Raw genomic sequence first — 25,432 nt, forward strand, 5'->3', positions numbered from 1 at the left:
CGTATAAGTATATATTATATATATTTTTTTAGAAAAAAAAAAAAAGGCATCTTAAAAAATATATTATCACATTAAAAATATATATATATATTTTGAAAATTATATTTACTGTTCATATATTTATAATTATAGTTCTACATTTTACATATTATATATATATATTTTTTTTTATTTACCTGACTTTTAGCTTTTTTTTTTTTTTTTTTTTTTTTTTTTTTTTAATATTTTTCTTAACAACTCATTTTGGCTTTTATTTTTTGTGTGATAATAAAAATGTTGTTTTAAAACGTCGTTTTTATTTTCTAAAGCCTATATGATTATTATATAACAATATTATATATAAAATAATAATATATATATATAATATAATATATCTATATGTATAATTCATTTATTTATTTTTTTTTGTGAACCATACTGGTTGTTGTTTTGTTTTTTTATTTAGTTCTTTTCATTACATAAAAAAAATTTTCTATTGTTAAAATTTATTTATATATTTTTTTTGTTAGTACTCATATTTGTACTTTTTTCCATATTAGTAATATTTATCATACATATATTCATACGTTTATATATATATTTTTTTTTTTATACAATATATATATAATCTCGTCATATTTATAAAAGAAAAAAAAAAAAAATGGCTGTTACAAATGAAGAAATAAAAACGGCAAGTAAGATTGTTAGAAGAGTTTCAAATGTAGAAGCATTTGACAAAAGTGGTTCAGTTTTTAAGGTAATACAATTGTATATATATATATATATATATATATATATATATATATTTATTTATTTCCATATGTAGTTTTGTTTGTGCATCTCCTATGTAATTTTTTGCATATTTTCCCAGTGTGTATTATAAAAAAATGTTTTTTTCTTTTTTTTTTCCCATTTTATAGGGTTATCAAATATGGACTGATATATCCCCAACAATAGAAAATGATCCAAATATTATGTTTGTAAAATGTGTTGTACAACAAGGATCAAAAAAAGAAAAATTAACCGTTGTACAAATTGACCCACCCGGAACCGGAACTGTAAATAATAAACTAATAAAAAAAAAAAAAAAAAAAAAAAAATGTCTTTTTATGTTATAAAACATATTAAAATATTTATATATGTAATGTCTTTTAAAATATTAAATTACATATACATGTATATTATCCTTATTATTTTATTTTATATTATATGATAATTTTATTTTAATTTATTTTCAGCCATACGATATTGATCCAACTCACGCATGGAACTGCAACTCTCAAGTAGACCCCATGTCTTTTGGTGATATTGGTCTTTTAAATCACACCAACGTCCCATGTGTACTTGACTTTTTAAAGCACAGATATTTAAAAAATCAAATATACACCACTGCTGTTCCCCTTATTGTTGCAATAAACCCATACAAGGATTTAGGAAACACCACTAATGAATGGATTCGTAGATATCGTGATACATCTGACCACACTAAGTTGCCACCACACGTATTCACATGTGCCAGAGAAGCTTTGTCTAATCTTCATGGTGTAAACAAGAGCCAAACTATTATCGTATCTGGTGAATCTGGTGCAGGAAAAACAGAAGCAACAAAACAAATCATGAGATATTTCGCTGCCTCTAAGAGTGGAAATATGGATTCACGTATTCAAACTGCAATTATGGCTGCAAATCCAGTTCTTGAAGCTTTTGGTAATGCGAAAACTATAAGAAATAACAATTCATCTCGTTTTGGTCGTTTCATGCAGTTGGTTATATCCCATGAAGGAGGTATAAGATACGGTTCTGTTGTTGCTTTTCTGTTGGAAAAGTCTAGAATTATTACACAAGATGATAATGAAAGGTCATATCACATATTTTATCAATTTCTTAAGGGTGCAAATAGTACGATGAGATCTAAATTTGGTTTAAAAGGAGTTACTGAATACAAATTATTGAATCCAAATTCAACCGAGGTAAGTGGAGTAGATGATGTAAAAGATTTTGAAGAGGTAGTTGAATCCTTGAAAAATATGGAATTGAGTGAATCCGATATTGAAGTAATATTTTCGATAGTAGCTGGTATATTAACATTAGGAAATGTAAGATTAATTGAGAAGCAAGAAGCTGGATTAAGTGATGCTGCTGCTATTATGGATGAGGATATGGGTGAGTTTAATAAAGCTTGTGAATTGATGTATTTAGATCCTGAATTAGTAAAAAGAGAAATACTAATTAAGGTGACAGTTGCTGGAGGAACCAAAATTGAAGGTAGATGGAATAAAAATGATGCAGAAGTGTTGAAATATTCCTTATGTAAAGCTATGTATGAGAAATTATTTTTATGGATCATAAGACATTTGAATACAAGAATTGAACCAGAAGGTGGATTTAAAACATTTATGGGTATGTTAGATATTTTTGGTTTTGAAGTATTTAAAAATAATTCTTTGGAACAATTATTTATTAACATTACTAATGAAATGCTTCAGAAAAATTTTGTAGATATAGTTTTTGAAAGAGAATCAAAATTATATAAAGAAGAAGGAATATCAACAGCTGAATTAAAGTACACTAGTAATAAGGAAGTAATCAATGTACTTTGTGAGAAGGGTAAATCAGTTCTTTCTTACTTAGAGGATCAATGTTTAGCTCCTGGAGGAAGCGATGAAAAGTTTGTAAGTTCCTGTACTACAAATTTAAAGGAGAATGATAAGTTTACTCCAGCTAAGGTAGCATCGAATAAAAATTTTATAATACAACATACTATAGGACCAATTCAATATTGTGCTGAAAGCTTTTTGCTTAAAAACAAGGATGTCTTAAGAGGTGATTTAGTTGAAGTAATTAAGGATTCTCCAAATCCAATAGTAAAACAGTTATTTGAAGGTCAAGTAATTGAGAAGGGTAAAATAGCAAAAGGATCATTAATAGGTTCTCAATTTTTAAATCAATTGACATCTTTAATGACTTTGATAAATAGTACTGAACCACATTTTATACGTTGTATTAAACCAAATGAAAATAAAAAACCATTAGAATGGTGTGAACCCAAAATATTAATTCAGCTTCATGCCTTATCTATTTTAGAAGCATTAGTATTAAGACAATTAGGATATTCTTATAGAAGAACCTTTGAAGAATTCTTATATCAATATAAATTTGTTGACATTGCTGCTGCTGAAGATTCATCAGTTGAAAACCAAAATAAATGTGTTAACATATTAAAGTTGTCTGGACTTTCTGAATCCATGTATAAGATAGGAAAAACCATGGTCTTTTTGAAACAAGAAGGTGCAAAAATATTGACAAAAATACAAAGAGAAAAACTTGTTGAATGGGAAAATTGTGTGAGTGTAATTGAAGCTGCTATACTTAAACATAAATACAAACAAAAGGTTAACAAAAATATACCTTCTCTTTTGAGAGTACAAGCTCATATCAGAAAAAAAATGGTAGCTCAATAAAAATAAACAATTTGTGAAAAAAATATATCCTCATAGAAGCAACCCGTAAGTGTACAAATTGATATGGTATGTAAATAAGTTATAGTATTGATCAAATAAGTATTTAAAATATATATATATATATATATATATATATATATAATATGATACTTTTATATGGACATGATTATATATCAATAAAAAAAAAACAGTATGGTTGCTACCATTACAAGAAACATTAAATTAAAAGAAATATAAATAAATATATATATGTATCTATTAAAATTAACTATTTATTTTTTTTTTTATATATTTGTAATTTTTTCTGTGGATATTATTATTAACATTTTTTTTCTTTTATCTTTTTATTATTTTTTTCGGTAGATTATTTTATTATATTATTTTGTATTTATTTTATTTTATTTTATTATTTATTTTTTTTTTTTTTCGAATTTAAAGAATGCCTTAAATACTTATGTATATATGTATATATATATATATATATATATAATCAATGAGAATTAGAAAGCTCTTAAAATTATTAATATATGCATCAAATTATATATTAATATTACATATATGTTTTATTATATATAAATATTATTATTATTTTATATTTTTGTTCATCTTGAATATAATAATAAAATGCATATAAAATAAACTTTGAAGTTTTTTTTTTTTTTTTTTTTTTTCTTTCTTTTTTTTTATTTCTGTGTGAAAGACAGTTTTGTAAATAATTAAAAACATCAAAAAAAAAAAAAAAAAAAATTGTGTTATTATTAAAAAAAAATTTATAGATGTATAATTAAACAATGTGTTCAAAGTATGAATATATAAATTAAAAAAAAAAAAACATATAAATATATAGGTATATATAAAGATTAAATGATAATACAAAAAAAAAAAAAAAATTCTATATACATGTTTTAAATATAATACAAATGATAGATAAACTATATGAGTCTTTTCCTTTTGGTTCATTAGCGAGCTTCATATTGCATAACTGTAAAAAAATAAAATAAATAAAAAGATACATATATATATATTATATAATAGACGAATGAATATGCTTAATTTGTCTTTATAGCATTTAAAGTAATATTACCTCTTCTACTTCTCTTCTTAAAGAAAATTTTTGATCCACAATTTTTACAACGAAGTGATGCGTTTGGTGGTATTACAGTGTCAATACCACATTCTAAAATAAAATTAAAGTATAAAAAATATATTTATGTATATATAATATATATATATATATATATATATTATGTTGCATTTGTTACCTCCACATATATATACCACAGGTTCTGTTGATATATCTTCATCTTGTTCTCTTATATACATTTTTTTAATTAACTTTTTTTAAATAAATAAAAATATACTTTTTTAAAAATAAAATAGTTTAAAAAAAAAAGGCAATGCCAAATATACTTAATATATATATAAACTCTTAATATAAAAATTCAAAGCCTTTTTTTTTTTTTTTTTTATTATGAGACGTGACTTTATTTATACATGGATAATATATTAATATAATATAAACAAACGTATTCTTAAAAATAATAATATATTTAATTCTATTTATTTTTTATGTTTTTTAAAAAAAAAAGGAAAAAAAAAAAAAAACTAAAACAAATTATAAAATAAGATTTACATATTATATATTAATTTTATATGATTATAGAAATAATATTTAAAAAAAAAAAAAAAAAAAAAAAAATACATAAATATATAAATATATAAATATACATATATATATAATATATTTTTAATATAACATATATATAATAAAGGATCTATAAAATGTTTTTTTCCCTTATATGAAAATAAATAAAAATATATAATAATATTATATATAATATGTATATATTATTATATTATGAGCCATAATATATAATATATATAATATGAATATATTATAATACATAAATTTTTGAATAAGTCCAAAATGTAAATATAAACTGATACTTTATATATATATATATATTATATTATATTAATATATATAATAAATGTATAATGGTTCTATATATTTATATACGTATACAAGTGCAGTATATTAAGATGACCCTTATATAATATACTAAAATATATAGAAGAGTAAACTCAAATTAAATATTGTTTATTATATATTTACTATAAGCTTGAATTATTTTACGTTGTTCCTATTTATTTTATATTTTCTTTTATTATCATAAAAAATAACCCAAGGGTTGGAGGAAAAAAAAAAAAAAAATAATTATAAATAAAAAAAAATATATATATATTAATATTCTTTCAAAATATAATAATACATATATATATATTTTTTTTTTTTTTTTTTTTTTTTTGTTTTGTTTTGTTTTTAATTTTCAAGATTTATAAATAAAAAAAAAAAAGAATATATTTTTGCACATTTTGTATATATATATAAAATATATATAATATAATATGTATAATATATATAATATATATATATATATATTGGAATAGGAAAAAAAACATCAAAAAGTGAAAAAAAGAAAAAAAATGTATAAAATTTTAAATAATAAAATATTAATATATTAAAAAAAAAAAAAAAAAAAAAAAAAAAAAAAAAAAAAGAAGCATATATTATATATATATATAGGTATATTTCTTGTTATTTATAACCCATATATACTAAAAATTGAAAATTATAAAAATATATGACAATATGTAATAATATATATATATTATATATATATATAATATTATGTATAGTAATTTGTGCCCAATTGTTTATGATATAATAAATATATATATGTGTAAGAAAATGAATTATTTTATAATTTGAAATTATAAATGTTTATTGTTATTATATTTAAAATTAACATTTATATGTATGTTTAATAAAATGTGTTCACATTATATTTTTTAATTTATTTGTTTATTCTATATAGTAGTTAATAAAAAAAATATATATATATATATTTATATATATTTTTATAATAGTTTGTTATAAATTTGTTATATATGTTGTAAAATGTGTCATTAAAAATTATTATATGTAGAGTGATATTATTTGTATATAATACATACATTTATATTTATATATATATATATTTTGAATAAAATATAAAGATAGTTATACATTTTAATTTGTATATATATCCTATTTGAGAAGATATAATTTATTTGTCATTATATATAATATAGATTATCCAAAATGGTTGAAAAATCGTCAGATTATGATTTCGCCGAAAAAATGGAAGACATGAAAAAGTTTGTTATAGATGAAGTGAGAAGAAATTTGATATACAAGAAACCTATAGGACCTATTATGAGCTCAAAAGATATTTTAACTTTAAGCCAAGAACAGGAATCAAAATTCAATGAAGAAGTACATGAATTAGGGTTACATGTGAATAGTATACATCATAATTCCACTCCAGCATTTTTATATGAGATGGCTTTAAAATATGAAGATAATTCTTTTATTACTAGCACTGGTGCTTTGTGTTGTATATCTGGAGAGAAAACTGGTAGATCTCCATCTGATAAAAGAATTGTTCAAGAAAAAAGTTCAGAAGATGATATATGGTGGGGTCATGTAAATATACCTATTAAAGAAAAATCATATGAAATTAATAAAAGTAGAGCTATAGATTATTTAAATTTACAACCAAATTTATATGTAATTGATGCATATGCAGGTTGGGATGAACGTTGTCGAATTAAAGTTCGTGTTATTACATCTAGAGCTTATCATGCTTTATATATGTTGAATATGCTTATTCCTCCAAAAAATGCTGAAGAAATACAAAATTTTGTACCTGATTTTATTATATATAATGCAGGAGAATTCCCATCTAATAGGTTAACAGATGGTATGTCTAGTAAAACATCAGTTATATTAAATTTTGGATCTATGAATATGGTTATTCTAGGAACACAATATGCTGGAGAAATGAAAAAGGGTATACTAACATTATTTATGTATAAAATGCCAAAGGAAGGCAAATTACCATTACATTCTTCATGTAATATAGGAAAAAAAAATGATGTGACCTTATTTTTTGGTTTATCTGGTACAGGTAAAACAACCTTATCAGCTGATGCTAATAGATATCTTATTGGTGATGATGAACATGTATGGACAGATGATGGAATATTTAATATAGAAGGAGGTTGTTATGCTAAATGTAAAGGATTATCTAAAAGACAAGAGCCTGAAATATATAAAGCTATTAAATTTGGAGCTATATTAGAAAATGTAGTTATGGATCCAGTTACAAGAGAAGTAGATTATAATAATTGTACTATTACAGAAAATACAAGATGTGCATATCCACTTAATTATATAGAAAATGCTAAAATCCCAGCATATATACATACACACCCACAAAATATTATATTATTAACATGTGATGCTTTTGGTGTTATACCACCATTATGTAAATTAGATGTATATCAAATGATGTATCATTTTGTTAGTGGATATACAAGTAAAATGGCAGGAACTGAAGATAATATTCTCAAACCAACAGCTACTTTTTCTTCATGTTATGCAGCTCCATTCTTAGCTTTACATCCAATGATATATGCACAAATGCTTGCAGACAAATATCAAAAACATAAACCAAATGTATGGCTTCTAAATACTGGATGGATTTATGGATCCTATGGTTCAGATAAAGGAGTTAGAATACCACTCAAATATACACGTCTTCTTGTAGATTATATACATGAAAATAAATTAAACAATATTCAATATAAAAAAACACCTATCTTTAATTTTAATATACCAGAACATTTAGAAGGTATACCAGATGAAGTATTAGATCCATTGATTGGATGGAAAGACAAAGAAGATTATTTAACAAATCTTAAAATCTTGGCAAAAGAATTTATTAATAATTTTTCGTTGTACTTAGATAAGGCAGGTCCAGAAATTTTATCTGGAGGACCCACCTTATAAGATATGTATATATATTAATATGTATATATATTTATATGTACATATATTTACATGTATATATATTTATATGTATATATATTTACATGTATATATATTTATATGTACATATATTTACATGTATATATATTTATATATATATATATATATTTACATGTATATATATTTCTATATTTTTTTTCTTTTCAACATTTATATATTTCTTACGTATCATTATTGAAAAAATCACCTTTGTAATTAAAAATGTAATTTGGGCGTTTCCTGTCGAAACTTATCAAATATATATTATATATATATATATAATATTTATATAAATATTATTAATGTTCAATAATTAAAATAACCTTATTCATCACTTGTTAAGCATCAATACTTTCTTTCTCATTTTTCTTTTTTAAACATAATACTTTATTTTTAATTTAAATTTTTTTTTTTTTTTTTTTTTTTTTTTTTTTTTTTTTTTTTATCAATTCATTGTTCTTATTATTATTATTATCATCCATTTTAGTCATATTTAATAATAACGTTTATTAACAAAATAAATAATTAAACAAATAACAAATTAAAGAATTTATATATTGAGTAAATCAAAATAAGTACATATTTGTACATTTAAGATATTATAACAAAAAAAGTAGAATGGTCCTATTTGGTTATTATGATATTAACTTTTATATTTTGAAAAGTACCATTTTATTATATATATATTTTTTCTTATACTAAAATAAAAGGAGAAATAAAATATTTGTCTATATATTTGTGGGCATATAGTATATCATATATGATTTTATTTAATTCCATAATTTTTGTGTAAAGTTTAATTGTTAGTAAATACCAAAAAAAAAAAAGAAAAAAAAGAAAAATTAATTAGTATACAAAAAAAAAAAAAAAAAAAAAAAAAAATAAAAAACACACAAACACCCATATAAACAAAAACAATAAATATTATATATATATATTATATAATATTTTTATTTTTATTTTTATTTTTATTTTTTTATAGATTTTCTTTTTTTTTTTTCAAATTGTTTAGACGATGGAAAGTTTTTAATTGTATCCATTTTTCCCTGTATTCAATAGCTAGTTTTCTTGCTTGTAGAAATCCAAATGTTTTTACGGAAAACTTTTTATCATGTCTTTTTTTATTAAATGAGCAATTAACAACCCATGCACTTGCATAAGAATCATAATGAACACCAACAATTCTTGGAAATTTTTTTGAAATTTCTGCACATTCTTTAATAAAATTCTTTTTATATTTCCAATTATAAACTTCTTCACATGTATTAAGATAATTTTTAAAAGAATAAATATCGGCATATTTCGTTTCTATTTGATTAATGTTATTAACAAAAGAATCAGATAACCATTGACAATTTAATAAAATAAAAATTCCGATATTTTCTTCTTTTTTATCAATTGTTTTGAATAAAATATGTTCATTTTTTATATTTTCTTCTTCATTTAATTTTTCATTAAACAATTCATTATAATATTTTTTTAAATAAATATCTTGTATATTATTATCAAAAAAGAAGCATATCTTTTTATTTAATATCTTTTTGTAATAATCATTGTTTAAGTATGTTTGGTTATATGTGTCTTCAACCGTTTTGGAAGTAAACAAATTCTCTGTATTAGTACTATCATTCTGTCTGTTCACATTTTCAACATAAAAACAACAACAACTACTACTACTATTATTATTATTATTATTATTATTTATATTATCATCAATTTTGTTAGTATTATTTTTATTATCCATATTAATTTTTTCGTACATGGATGGTCCATTCATCGAATCATTCATTTGTCCATTTATATTATGATTTGCAATATTTGAGTTAGTACCTTTTTTATTTATTTCATTGTGAAAGTTAGGAATACAATTTAAATTGTTATCTTTTTTCTTTTTTATCTTATCACTAATTTCTTTACCTTCTTCATCATCTGAAAAACATAAGGGAATACTTTTCTTGTCATTTTGATTATATGTAACATTTTGATGGTCATATAGTAAAGGAGATAAATCATTTGATATATTTGATATATTTGATATATTTGACATATTTGATATATTTGACATATTTGATATATTCTTCATATTTGATATATTTTTCATATTTGATATATGCTCCTCCTTATTTTTATTCGTTTGGTCCTTATATATATCATGGTACTCCTCTTTTTTATTATATATCATAGTACCCAATTTATTTTGTTCATTTTTAGAATATATATAATTATTCTTATATTCTTGCGATAAATTTTCATTAGATATATTAGAAACCATTTCAACGTTTGCAGATTTTATATTATTATCTATTAAATCGTTATTTGTTATTTGATATGTTTGATATGTATTCAAATGTACATATTGTCCTGGAAATAATTTATCATATTCCTTATGTAATTCTTGATTCTTTATTATAATTTTTTTATATAATGTATTATTATGTAAAACATATGATGATGGAGAAAAATATTGAAATAGATATTCTAGTGACATAATATCTTCAGATGAATAATCTAATAAATTATAATTTTTACATTCGATATCACTCTCTAATACAATATCTATAACACCGGATATATTAAGTGGTTTAAATTTATATTTATGTAATAAACAATAATAACATTCTAAACATTTCGATTTAGCTATATCATATGAATATTTACGTACAGAAAAGGATATAATTATTTCTTGGTTATTATTATTTAAAAATGCAACTAGCCATAAAAAATATCCAGATAAATAAACTAAGCCTTTGGGAAAATTCATTATTTTTGATTTTTTTAAAAAATAATATCTAGTAGTTATTAATAGGTTCATTGGATCAATTCTGGTACAAATATTATTATATATATTATTATCTATATGGTTATATGTATTATTATCTATATTATTATATATATTATTATTCATATCATTATATATATTATTATTATCCATATCATTATATATATTATTATCCATATCATTATATATATTATTATCCACATTGTTGGCTTTATTATCATCCATATGAGAACACATATTTTTATATATTTCATGTTTTATTTCCTTTGGCATATAATTTAAAGCGTGTTGTTTATTTTCGCTAGATATATATATATTCTTCATTTCATTAAAATAAATAATTTTTCCATAACATACTAGAAATTCTTCATATTTTTTATAATGATCAATATATTCATTTATATTATTATTATAAGTATTTAGTTGATTTATTATAGTATTTGATATATTATTTTTATTATAAAGAATATTTTTTAAAAAATTATGTATTTTATTTAAATGAAAAAAGAAACTCTTTCTGAATAATATAGATAAAGCTTTAGATTCAACAAAACCATAATCATTTACTGGGAACATTTTTTTTTTTTTTTTATCATCAACATCTACATATGTAAAACACCATGCTTTTTTATATTTTATAAAATTTACTCCTTTAAGTTTTGATGTAAGTATTTTGTCTTTTATTAAATTTGTATTTTTTTTTACTCTTTTTTTTTTCGTACATTTTAAAATACAAAATATTTTATAATTAAAATAGGATATAAAATAATAAGGAAATATCATATACATCCATGGAGTATTTAATTTATTTTCAAATATTATTTCTAATTCTTTTATGTTTTCATTTTGTTTTTTATTATTTTTTACTTTTAATAAATAGTTTTTATAAAAAGATTCAATTTTATTTCTAAAATAATGATGATATTTTTCTTCTAAGTTATTTAATTCTACTAATACCCATTCTGTTTTTATTTTTAAAAACTGAAGAAATATATGTTTCTCTTCCTCATTTGTATATTTACATTCATTTATATATTTTAATAATTTATCTTTATAAGCAAAATAATTTTCATCGCTCTTAAATTTTATATTATTATTATTATGTAAAGCAAAATTATTTTTAGTATTATTAAAAAATATATCTTCTTCAATATTTTTTAAATTATCATTATATGATGTAAGATGTTTCTCTTTTTTGTAATCTCCATTTATAAAATTATAACTATTATGGTGTTTAAATTTTATTTCTTCCATATTTTCGTATCTATTAATATCATTAATACTTTTATCTTTATCATATATATTATTATCCTGCACTAAAGAAATTCCCGAATTTATATTATTCAAAGTAATATCAATATTGTCAATAAGTGATATATTTTGTGTCTTCGTGTTATTATTATTATTATTATTATTATTATCATGATTATACTCAACACAATTATTCATATTTATTAAATTGTTTGTTGTTTTTTTTTTTTCTTCCTCTTCATTTTTATCATCCATTTGATCTTTTTGGAAATCCGAATTGTTATTAAATGTATTATTACTTTCTACTAATGTATACATCATATCAATAAAATCGTTTGTATCTTTTATTAGTTTTTTTCCTGGAACTGTACACATTTTCTTTCTTTTATATTCATTATTTTTTAATACATTATCTGATACATTTTCCATATCACATGAAATATTTTCATCTTTTTCTAATGTATTACTAAATAATTTACAATTTTTATTTTTATCAAAAAAGTTATCATCATAATTATTAAACAAAGATGAATCACCATTCGTATGATTATTTATATTATTCTGTTTATCATTTTTTCTTTTTCCTGTATTTAGAACATTATTATTATTATTATTATTATTAATATTATTTTTATTTTTATTTTTTTTATTTTTTTTTTCTTTTATTATATCATTATTATATGTATGTTGCGTGTCATCCATCATATTATTATTATTGTTCATTTTAATAGTTTTATTATCCTCATTACACGTTTCAATGCCATCATTACATTTCTCATTAGTACTTAAATTTTGTAGTGTTTTTTTTTTTTTTTTTGGAATTTTATTTTTAATTACTTTTATTTCTTGTGTGTTTTTTTCATCATCATTTTCATCAGTAGAATATTTTTCCTTAACTTTTTCGTCATTATATATATTCAAGAAAGCATTTATATATAGTATATCTCTATTTCCATCATCTGGATTGTTATTCTTATCTTTTTTATTGTCATATAATATACCTACATCTTTATAATTATCATTTAAAACCTCGTTAAATTCTTCTTTTGCTTTTAAAGAAAATGAATATGCATGAGAACTAGGATTCAGATTTCTTAATCTCCATTCAATACATTTTTTTTTTGCTAGTAAATTTCCATATTTAAAAGAAGAAAAAAATTTTTTATATCTAACTCCATCTTTATATACAAAAGTAGACCATCCATTTCTGGTAGGATCATAACATATGCCTCTATATTTTTTTCCAATTAATTTATTTGTAATTTCTAACATTTTCTTTAATTTCATTTTATTTGTATCATTTATATTATCTTTTTCATTGGACATATCATTCTTATTACAACTATTGTCAACATTTTTTGAAATGACATTATTATTTTGGTTTGTATTACAATTTGTATTTTCTATATTATTTTGGAGAATTGTATTATCTTTTGTAGTGTTATTATCTGAGTTATAGCTATCTACATGTTCATTAGAAGAATTCTGTACTTTTTCTTCTTCATTATTAGAATTCTCCTCATGTTTATGTGCATGCTCGTTTTTTTTCTTGTCATTATTGTTGTTGTTTTTCCTATTCTTATTATTATTATTATTATGATGATTGTCGTTTTTTTTTTTTTTTTTTTCACTTTGATTATTTTCTAATAAAATCTCCAACGAATCATCATTTATTTCAGTATCGTCTTTATACATATCATTTGTTTGATTTATTTTTTCTTCTAATGACATATGAGAATTATTAGTTTCATTTTCTTCTATTATTTGATTATACATATTATTACTATCCATTATATTTGTTTGTTCTATTTCTATATTTGAAACATCATTCAAATCCATATTTTTACAGTCTTCATAATTTAATAGATGAGAAGATGTGTTATCATGTGTATAAAAATTCTCAATATCATTTATAAGGTCCCCATTTTTTAAATTTATATCTGTTTGATTGATATGAACCATATTATAATTGTTTGAATCTTCTTCAAAGGAATTCATATCTATCATTGGACTATTCATTGAGAAATTATTAAAGTGGTCATAAATGTTATTATTATTAATGTTATTATTATTAATGTTATTATTATTAATGTTATTATTATTAATGTTAAAATTATTAATGTTATTATTATTTATATTATTACTATTTATATTATTATCATTTATATTATTATCATTTATCAACACATTGTTATGAAAAATATTCAAATTTTTATTTGGATTTATATTACTTTTATTATTATAATTATTTGATATATTCGATTCATAATTTATAAACTTATTATTTGTTAAATTTACATCTTGATTACATAAGATATTTGAAGAAGTATTATTTTTATTTTCATAGTAATATGATCCATTTGTTAGTAGTGGTAAAGAACACTCATATGAATTTCTACTATCAAATAAAGGATCATTATTATTATTATTATTATCATTATTTTTAATATAATCCAAATTGTTATTATTACTAGTAATATTATTACTATCATAAACATTCATATCATTAATATTGTTAATAATAATGTTTTCATTTATATCATAATAACTTTCTTCTCTATCATTTATATATTCTCCAAGAAATTCTTTATTATCCTTACTAGAACATTTATTAGGTATATTTATATATGTATCAAAATTATTTGTTTGATCATTTACCTTACTATTGATATCATAAACATGAGGATAAACACCTTTCATATTATCATTTTGAATTATATCATTATTAGATATATTATTTGTTCCCTCCATATAATTATTATTATAAAATAAATGATTAACCTTATTTGATAAATCATAACCATATGTATTATAATTCATAGGATTCAAATTTTGTTCATTGTTTATATTATTCATATAGTTATTGTTAGAAGATATGACATTGTTTTTATAATTCATATTATATATATTATTATATATATTATTATCATTATTATTATTATACATATTGTTATTAAAAATATTATTATTTATATTATTACTATTAATATTATTATTATTAAACATATTTATATTTCCTTCAATATTGTTCATATCTACATTTATTAAGTCACTGAATTTTTCTATATTACTATCAGGTAAGAGAAAATTATTTTCTTGAGAAATATATTTTTTTAAATTGTCATTGCTTTCTTTTGTATTCATCTGATTATCATTTTGATTGCAAGGGTACATAATATTCTCTATAAATTCTGAGTCTGACAAATTATTATTATTATTATATATATTATTTGGTGTTATAATATGATTTTTATTAAATATAATATTTTGATTTTTTATTTTTCTTGGTAATAATTGATTATAAAATGATTTTGTTTTTTTGATATTGTTGTAATATGTAACCGTATTATTATTTAATTCATTTAATATATCGTCATTATCTTGATATGATTGTAATATATAATTATCATATTCTATCATATTATTATAATAATTATTAGAAAGATACATTAGTTTTTTTAATATAGTATCAGTTCTATTTATATTATATATAATATCATTTATATCTTCATTTGAACATATACTTAAATCATCTACATTATCATTATGAGACATAAAATTTGGTTCTTTAAAATTGTCTTTATTTTTAACCTGTTTATTTATTAAATTAAAATCATTATTATTATGATAATCATAATTATTTATATTATCATCATTATTATTATCATCATTATTATCATCATTATTATTATTATTGTTGTTGTTTTCTTTCCATTTATTATCATATGAAATATTTGGTATATCCATATTTTCAGTTGAATTATCTAATTTTAAAAGATTATGTAATATTTTATCATTTATAGTTAAGATATTATCCGTTTTTTTTAAATTCATCATTTGGTTATATACATCTTTTAAATCATATTTTATTTTATCTAATATATTTAATGGATTTTCTTCATAAATATAATTATGTATATCTGATTTTATTATATTATTCCATTTATTAAACAAAGAATTATATTCCAAATTATTATATGCTATAATTTGATTGTTATTAATAGGTATTTGTTTATTTTTTTCAATATTCTTATTTATTTCTTTATCAATATTTATATTATCTATATCATTTAATTTTTCATTTGTTTTTCCATTTGTCTTTTTAAAATTTTCTTCGTCTTCAATAATATTCATATTGTTTTCATCATCACATGATATTATATTATCACTGATAGTTTCAAACGTGCGCACATTATTTGTATGTATAGGATGAATATTATTCATATTATGAATATTATAAATTTTTTCATTTATATTACCAACTTGTAAAATATCTTGAACGTTTTTTTTTTTCGCTATTAATTTATTAATATTATTAATAGATGTGATAATATATTCAAGTTTTTTATTTATTTCAATCAACATATTTGTATCCATATTATTTATTATATGATCTTCATCATTATCAGAATTTAAAGGAACGATAATTTTTTTTTTATCTGTTACAGGTATAGTATTATTAATAATAGGTTCATCTAATTGTATCTCTACATTTGTATTATTTTCACAAGTTTCTGAATTAGTTTTATTTTTTAAATTATATAATTTTTGATTATAACTTTCTTCCTGTTTATCATCATCTTTAATATTTTTTTTTTCATTTTCATCATGATCATATAAATTTAAATAATCATTACTTTCATTTATATTTTTTTGGATTTTATTTTGTTTAGTAATATTCATATCATTATTTATTTGTAATAATATATTAGAAAAGTTATATATTATTTTTTGATATGCAATATATATAGTTAAATGAAGTTTATGTAGTTGAGATGCATATTTTTTAGTCATAAAAAACCAAATTTCTATAGGGGGATACATAGGTGGTTGTGGTAATAGAACTGATAATAATTGTCTTATATATGTATATTTTTCATTATTTGAAGTATATATATTTTTTTTTGTTTTATCAAGTTTTTTATTTTTTGAAAATATTTCTTTTGCTAATATCAATATTAAATTACGATTTCTTAAAAGTTCATTATATAATAATCTTAATGATTCAATATAATAATCTAAATAAGAAAAATAATTATTTATATTAGGTATATTATTAAATAATCTATTCGATAGATTATTTTTTGTTTTATTATATAATATTAATTGATTATTTATATTATTTCTTTTTAAATAATCTTTATAAATTACAGAACTATATTTATTATCTTCATTTATATTATCATTATATATTTCATTATTCAAATTATTTAATAATGATTGTAAATAAATACTATATAACATCTTCTTATTCAACATATCATCATATTTATTATTATTATTACTATTAATCTTATTTTTTTTATTATCTTTAAATAAACTAAGTTCATAGGAGTTACTTCTATTTGTATATTTGCTTTTATTATTACTTATGAGATTATTATTATACAACGAATTTGAAAAATTCAAATTCCAAGGAGAATTATTATTATTATCATCACTATTTATTTTATTATTATCACTATTTAGTTTATTATTATCACTATTTATTTGATTATTATCACTATTTATTTTATTATTATCACTATTTATTTGATTATTATCACTATTTATATTATTATTATCACTATTTATTTTATTATCCATATGAACAGGTCCCATCATATTTATATTATAAGAATCCGTTTTGTATTTTTCTATATTTAATTTTTCCATATTTAATTTTTCTTTATTTACTGCAGATGTATTAAAATTCATATCATATAATTCATCGACATTTTCATTTTTATCACCTACAATGTTTATATTATTATATGACTGATTCTTCCATAGAATATTATTCTGGTCACTTACATGTTGATCAGATAAATTATTCATATATGATGGAAATGTTTTTTCATTTTCTTCTTTTCTTTGAATACAATTATTTATATTATTATATATAGGATGTTTATAATTTAACATACTCATATTATTTGAACCCATTATATTATTATAATATAATTTTTTATCTTCTATAAAATGAGATTTTTCATTAATAAAAAATGAATTATTTTTTTCAACAGGTATATTTTTACAACTTGATAAATTCTTCTCATTATGTATATTTTTTATATTCTGTTCATTATTATAATTTACAAATATTTTATTAAACATAGGTGTTACATTATGATGTCTGTTCATATTATTATTTATCATATTATTATAAGATACTGTATTTATATTTTCATTATACTTATTATGAAAAGGTATATTTATATTTTTTCCACTATCTACATTATTATAAATATTATTATTACGATAATTATGTAGATACATATTATTATTATTATTATTATTATGATATAATTGTTTTATGGAATTATTATCATACATTGACATATTATAATTATTAAAGTTTTGAAGATTACAATTTGAGTGAGTGTATGTATTATGTGGGGATATAATGTCTCCCATATTGTAATTAGATATATTACTATTATTATTGCTATAATTTATTATATTATAATTGTTTTTATTATGACAATTCATATTATTATTGTAAATAATTTGTTTATTATATGACTCTGAATGATTGCTATTTACACAACTAACATTATTCATATTATTCATATTATTCATACTGTCAGTATTATTTATATGATTCATATTATCAATATTATTAATATTATCAATATTATTTATATTATTCATATTAACAATATTATTTATATTATTCATATTATCAATATTATTATTATGTCTAATATAATTATTTGTTCCCTCCATACTACTGTTGACAAATGAATTTACACTACAATTATTATTATTATTATCTGGATATTGAATATGATGATATATATTATTAAAGTTTGAGGGGTTTAAGTTATTTTGATTGTTATCTTTCATATAATAATCCATCATGACATTTTTATTTACATACAAATTATTATTATTATTATTATTATAATTATTGTTGTCGTTGTTGTTATTATTACATAAGTAATGATCTTTTGAAAGAGTTTCATTTGTATTTCTTTTATTTATATGTAAATTATAAGATTCATTGTTATATGATATTATATTATTATCACATGTTATTATATTATTTTCTTTTTTATAAGAATCGAGAAAAAAAGGATTATTTAGCTCACTTTGTTTATTTTGTTCTCTACATATATTGACATTTTCATTTTTATTTTCATTTTTATTTTCATTTTTATTTTCATTTGTATTTTCATTTTCATATATTTTTTTTATTCCATCGTTTTTTTTTTCTGTACAAGTAATATCTACATGTTCATAAGTGAATGGAAAATTATTATATATTTGTGATTGTGCATTGTTAACACTTAATAAATTAGAGTTATTTCTATTTTGTAAATTTTCTATATTATTTATTAAAGATATTTCATGAGTATAATTATTATTTGTATAATCTACATTATTATGTTGATTATTAATATATTCATTTCTATGATATGGAATATTATCATATTCCTTTTGATAAAATTCTTTATTATTTGTTTTATTGAATTCACTTTTATTTTCCATTATTTTGTTATTTAAAAGTTTTCGGAGATTTTATATATTTCGTCTTTCTTTTTAAAGCGAAAGAATAAATATAATTCAGAGATGTAATCATCAACTGAATTTTTTATTTTATTCCTTTTGATATATAATATCATATGAATAACAATATAGTAATAAATATTATAGTCAGAATTTATATTATATAAATAATAAATAAATAAATAAATACATATATATATATATATATATATATATATATATTAAAATTTCAGGAAATATTTTGAGATTTTTTCATTAATTTATTTAGTATATATTATAATCGAACATTTCTCTTATTTATAAAATAATTTATTTCTATGTATAATTTTATGAAGAAAAATACATATATATATATATATATATATATATATATATAATATTTTATACTTAATATAATTAATGTTTAATTATTTATAATATAAAATAAAATGAATCTTCTTTTTAATTTTAAGCTTTTGATAAAATAAAAAAAAAATATAATATACTTATAAATATATAATATATCACATATTTATAACGTACCAATATACTTTTATATTTTATTTTTTTAAGATTCATTAAATTGATGTTTTCTATATTTTCCTTTTAATTAAAAAATAGCAACAAAAATAAAAAAAAATATGTGTGATGGAAAATAAAAATATACTGTAAAAAATGGATGAAGAAAAACTCGAAATGGCGCTTACTATATGAATATTATTATATATATATAAATATATATATATATATATAAATATATATATATATAATTATATATATAATATATTTAATATGTATAATATATTTTGAGTAGGTTATAACAGCAGATTATTTTTAAAAAATATATAAAAATTAATCATTCCCTTATAATTTGCCTAAGTTCTCAACAAAAAAAAAAAAAAAAATTTATAAAATTAATTTTTTTATTTTTTATTATTTAGTCAAAAAAGGGAAAAAAAAAACAAAAAACTTAACATAAATATATATAATGGTACATATATATATATATACATATATATTCATGTTTTTATTCGAGACCTATAATTATAATTATATATGTAATAATAACCATTTTTCTTTTCTTTTTCTTTTTTTTTTGTTGTTAAGAAAACATTTTAAAATACAAAAAAAAAACTTTTTTTTTAGGGAAATAAAAAAAAGGAAATATGGAAAAATGATTTAATTTATTGTTCGAAAAAATTTCCTTTATATATTTATATAAAAATATATATTTATATGCATGTAATTTTTATGAGGACAATGAATTAAGGATCTTCAATTTTTCTTTCTTTCTTTTTTTTTTTTTTTTATTATAATATATTTATAAATACATAAAAGAATATATTTCTACAAATAATATAATATTCAAAAGGTACATATGTTTCGTACGTAATTTTTTTTTTTTCATTATAAGATAAATTATATGTATATATATTTATATATATATATATATATTTATTTATACACATGCATATCTTAAGGGCTCCAAAATTTTTAGTACAAAGACATTAAAAACCCTTTTATTTGAATAAAGAAATAAATATAAAAATATATATTATATATCCTAGATTATACTTAAGGATATTTATTATATCATATATTTTTTTATTTTATTTATATACCTATATATATATACATACATATATATATATATATATATATATATATATATATATATATAATAAATATATTTTTTTTTGCTCTGTCCTTAAAAAAAAAAATAATAAGTCCATTTAATTAAATTTTTCTATTATTTTTGTGGTTAAGTACCTTTAATTATAAATATATAGTTTATATAATTATATATATATATATATATATATATATATATATGAGCCAAAAAAAAAAAATAAAATAATAATAATAAAATACAAGATTATAAATAAAATAATGCACTACATATTTTATTTTTACTACTATTTATTTTTATTTCCTTTTTAAAAAAAAATATTGAAAAGCATAAAAATAATATATATAAATTAAATTATATTATATCAGAATAATAATATATATATAATATATATAAAACTTACATACATAAATAATACATGCTATAGTAAGATACATAAAAATACATAAATGCTACATACATACTACATACATATAATAATATTATTTTTTTTATTATTGAATACAAATTGCATAAAATAAATAAAATTATATATAAAATAGCATGCTATTATTTATTTTTATATATAAAATATATTAATATATAAAGAATATACAAGATATATATTTAAATAATCAATTATAAAATAATAAGATAAAAAAAAAATAATAAATAAATAATAAATGATTATTAGATCATAATAGATTATATTTCATATGCTCTAGTATTTCTTCTTTATTTTATATAACATTCCAATATATATTTATTTAAAAAAAAAAAAAAAAAATATATATATATAAAATATTATATTTTTATTTTATTTTATTATTATAAAATTATTGATCAATAAATTTGTCATTTTTATAATTTTTTCTTTTTTCTTTTTTTATTTTAAAAAATAAAAAATTTATTTAATTATAAAATTTTTACCAAATAAAAAATTTAAAAAAAAAAAATATATTTTTTTTTAAAAATAAAAAGAAATAAAATTAAAAACCAAATTATCAAAAATTTATTATGCATTTTTATACTTTTTAAAAAAGAAGAAAAAAAAAAATTAAAACTATTATAAAAGAATAAACAAAATAATTCCGATAATTTAAAAAAAAAAAAGAAAGGATATAATATAATAATATTTATTATTATTTTATATAAATAATTTTTTTTTTTTATATTATTATTTTATTTCTTTACGCGCTATTTATAATTAGTTCTTATATTTTTTTTGTATTAATTTTACATACATATATAAATATATATATATATATAATATATTTGTATTTTTATTACTGTCGAATTGACCTTTATAAAAAAAAAAAAAAACTGAGAGACCTATTTTCTTTCTATTTATTTCATCATGACTTTGCTTGAAAACTTAAGCTCTGATAAAACATTCCTGGAAAATAATCAATATACCGATGAAGGTACTAAAAATTTACAAACATATGAAAATATAAATATGAATATATATATGTTATATGTGTATATATACGATGATTATATATTTGTATGAAAATATAAAAAACTTTAACATCATTATTCTTAACTTTATTTTTATAATATTTTATAGGTGTAAAAGTTTATGAGTTCATTTTTGGAGAGTAATATAAGAAAAAAAAAAAAAAAAAAAAAAAATACATATATATATGTATATATAATATTTAATTAATAATGTGCATTTAATTTTTTTTTTTTTTTTTTTATTTAATATGTATCCTATTTATATATATATGAATATCATATTTTCCTTTTAATTTTTATGAACAGAAATTATATATCATCCGGAGGTTTGGAAGCCACAAAAAAAATCTTGAGCGATATTGAACTTAATGAAAATTCGAAAGTTTTAGGTAAATAAAAAGAAATAATATATAAATATAAATAAATATAAATATAAATATAAATATATATATATATATATTTATTTATATAGATATCGGATCCGGTTTAGGAGGTGGTTGTATGTATATGAATGAGAAATTCGGAGCTCATACTTACGGTATTGATATATGTTCTAATATTGTAAGTATGGCTAATGAAAGAGTTGTTGGAAATAAGAAAATTATTTTCGAATCTAATGATATATTAACAAAAGAATTTCCTGAGAATCATTTTGATTTAATTTATAGTAGAGATTCAATATTACATTTATCTCTTGAAAATAAAAATATATTATTCCAGAAATGTTACAAGTGGTTGAAACCAAATGGTACTTTATTAATTACAGATTATTGTGCAGCTGAAAAAGAAAATTGGGATGATGAATTTAAAGAATATGTAAAACAAAGAAAATATACATTAATAACTGTTGAAGAATATGCTGATACTCTTGCTGCTTGTAATTTTAAAAATGTTGTATCAAAAGATTTAAGTGATTATTGGAATGAATTATTAGAAGGAGAACTTAAAAAATTATATGAAAAGAAAGAAGAATTTTTAAAATTATTTTCAGAAAAAAAATTTATTGGTCTTGAAGATGGATGGACAAGAAAAATTAAGGATAGCAAGAGAAAAATGCAAAGATGGGGTTATTTTAAGGCCACCAAAAATTAAAAACAAAAAAAAAAATATATATATATATATATATATATATATATATATATATGTTATATAATAATTAATTACTATTAAATACACACACATACTTTATTTGTTAGTATATGTTTTACTGTATTCCGATGCATAATATGCAGTTGTATTATATATACCAATTAGATAAATACAAAGACAAGCATATATTTTTAGTAGTTCCATTTTTATGAAATTCATTTTTATGAAGTATATGTTTAAGTATATTATGCATATCTTGTAAGTGCATAAAATAGGTACCATATGTATGTTTGTGTATAGATATAATTTAATTCATTATAAAAATAATAATAAAAAAAAAAAAGAATTAGATTATATTCGTAGTAAAATAAATGATATATATTTTATATTATATAATTAAAAAGAGTAAAATTCAGTAGTATATATATATATATATATATATATATATATAAGTATATATATGTATATATTTGTAACGTAAAAGTAGTAAATTATATATATATATATATTTCAGTTGTGAGTATTGTACTATATATATATATATTATATATATATATATATATATATATATATATGTAAATAATTTCCTTTCGTCTCTCATAACTATGCATTATATGTAATCTTCATATTTATATAATTGTACTTTGTAAATTCATTTTACTCTTTTATATAATTAATAAGGAGTTTTATTCACTCATTTATTATTCATAAAAAAAAAAGGAAAATTAAATGCACTTGTAATTTTTTTTTTTTTTTTATTTTAATCATAATTAAACTTCTTATTAATTAAAAACTAATCAAATAAATTATAAATAGAAAAATATATACATAATGAATATGAAAACATATATGTGACATTATATATATCTATACATATATATTATATATATAAAAAAGTTTGATGTTATATAAAATAGTTTTACTTCATATTCATCCTACTAAATTGTATTATTTATCTTCAAAATATTACATATCAAAATATATTATATTATTCATATTTTTGTTATATATTTGTTTATATATATAGAAAGAAGCCAATAAATTATCCTAGACAATATAAGCGTTTAATATGATAATCAAAAGAAATTATGAAATTTTTTTTTTTTATCTTTATTATTAAATTAACATAAGTTTCATTAAAAAAAAAAAAAAAAAAAAAAAAAAAGAAAAAAAATAACAAATAATTATTATCCTAATTTAAAAATGAGCCAAAAAAAAAAAAAAAAAAAAAAAAAATAATAATAAAGTAAAATAAAATAATAAAATAAAATAATATAAAATAAACAATAAGAAAATATTAATAATATAATGATAATTATAATAACATTTCTTATAATATTATAAGAATTTGTATTATATTTTTAATTTTTTCAAATACATAAATAAAGTATACTATTATATATATATATATGTATTTA

General features: G+C 18.4%; 5 protein-coding genes across 5 annotated transcripts; 3 read left to right on the top strand and 2 right to left on the bottom strand.

The window, feature by feature from the left end:
* Window positions 1–640: 640 nt before the first annotated feature.
* Window positions 641–3,440, top strand: PADL01_1341700 (myosin A; the record flags this gene model as incomplete). The annotated part of the gene is made up of 3 exons (XM_028683970.1): window positions 641–736; window positions 900–1,037; window positions 1,218–3,440. The coding sequence occupies 3 exons, from the start codon at window positions 641–643 to the stop codon at window positions 3,438–3,440; spliced, it is 2,457 nt and encodes an 818-aa protein (XP_028540095.1).
* A 959-nt stretch (window positions 3,441–4,399) lies between these two features.
* PADL01_1341800 (transcription activator, putative) lies at window positions 4,400–4,763 on the bottom strand (the record flags this gene model as incomplete). The annotated part of the gene is made up of 3 exons (XM_028683971.1): window positions 4,400–4,422; window positions 4,525–4,617; window positions 4,703–4,763. 3 exons carry the CDS (start codon window positions 4,761–4,763, stop codon window positions 4,400–4,402), a joined length of 177 nt encoding a protein of 58 aa, XP_028540096.1.
* Window positions 4,764–6,585: 1,822 nt separating this feature from the next.
* Window positions 6,586–8,337, top strand: PADL01_1341900 (phosphoenolpyruvate carboxykinase; the record flags this gene model as incomplete). The annotated part of the gene is made up of 1 exon (XM_028683972.1): window positions 6,586–8,337. One exon carries the CDS (start codon window positions 6,586–6,588, stop codon window positions 8,335–8,337), a length of 1,752 nt encoding a protein of 583 aa, XP_028540097.1.
* A 994-nt stretch (window positions 8,338–9,331) lies between these two features.
* Window positions 9,332–19,858, bottom strand: PADL01_1342000 (transcription factor with AP2 domain(s); the record flags this gene model as incomplete). The annotated part of the gene is made up of 1 exon (XM_028683973.1): window positions 9,332–19,858. One exon carries the CDS (start codon window positions 19,856–19,858, stop codon window positions 9,332–9,334), a length of 10,527 nt encoding a protein of 3,508 aa, XP_028540098.1.
* Window positions 19,859–22,821: 2,963 nt separating this feature from the next.
* Window positions 22,822–24,017, top strand: PADL01_1342100 (phosphoethanolamine N-methyltransferase; the record flags this gene model as incomplete). Its single annotated transcript, XM_028683974.1, has 4 exons — window positions 22,822–22,888; window positions 23,035–23,065; window positions 23,232–23,314; window positions 23,398–24,017. 4 exons carry the CDS (start codon window positions 22,822–22,824, stop codon window positions 24,015–24,017), a joined length of 801 nt encoding a protein of 266 aa, XP_028540099.1.
* Between the last annotated feature and the right edge of the window lie 1,415 nt (window positions 24,018–25,432).

This window comes from Plasmodium sp. gorilla clade G2 (assembly GCF_900097015.1).
Source record: "Plasmodium sp. gorilla clade G2 genome assembly, chromosome: 13".
Taxonomy (NCBI): domain Eukaryota; phylum Apicomplexa; class Aconoidasida; order Haemosporida; family Plasmodiidae; genus Plasmodium; species Plasmodium adleri (nom. inval.).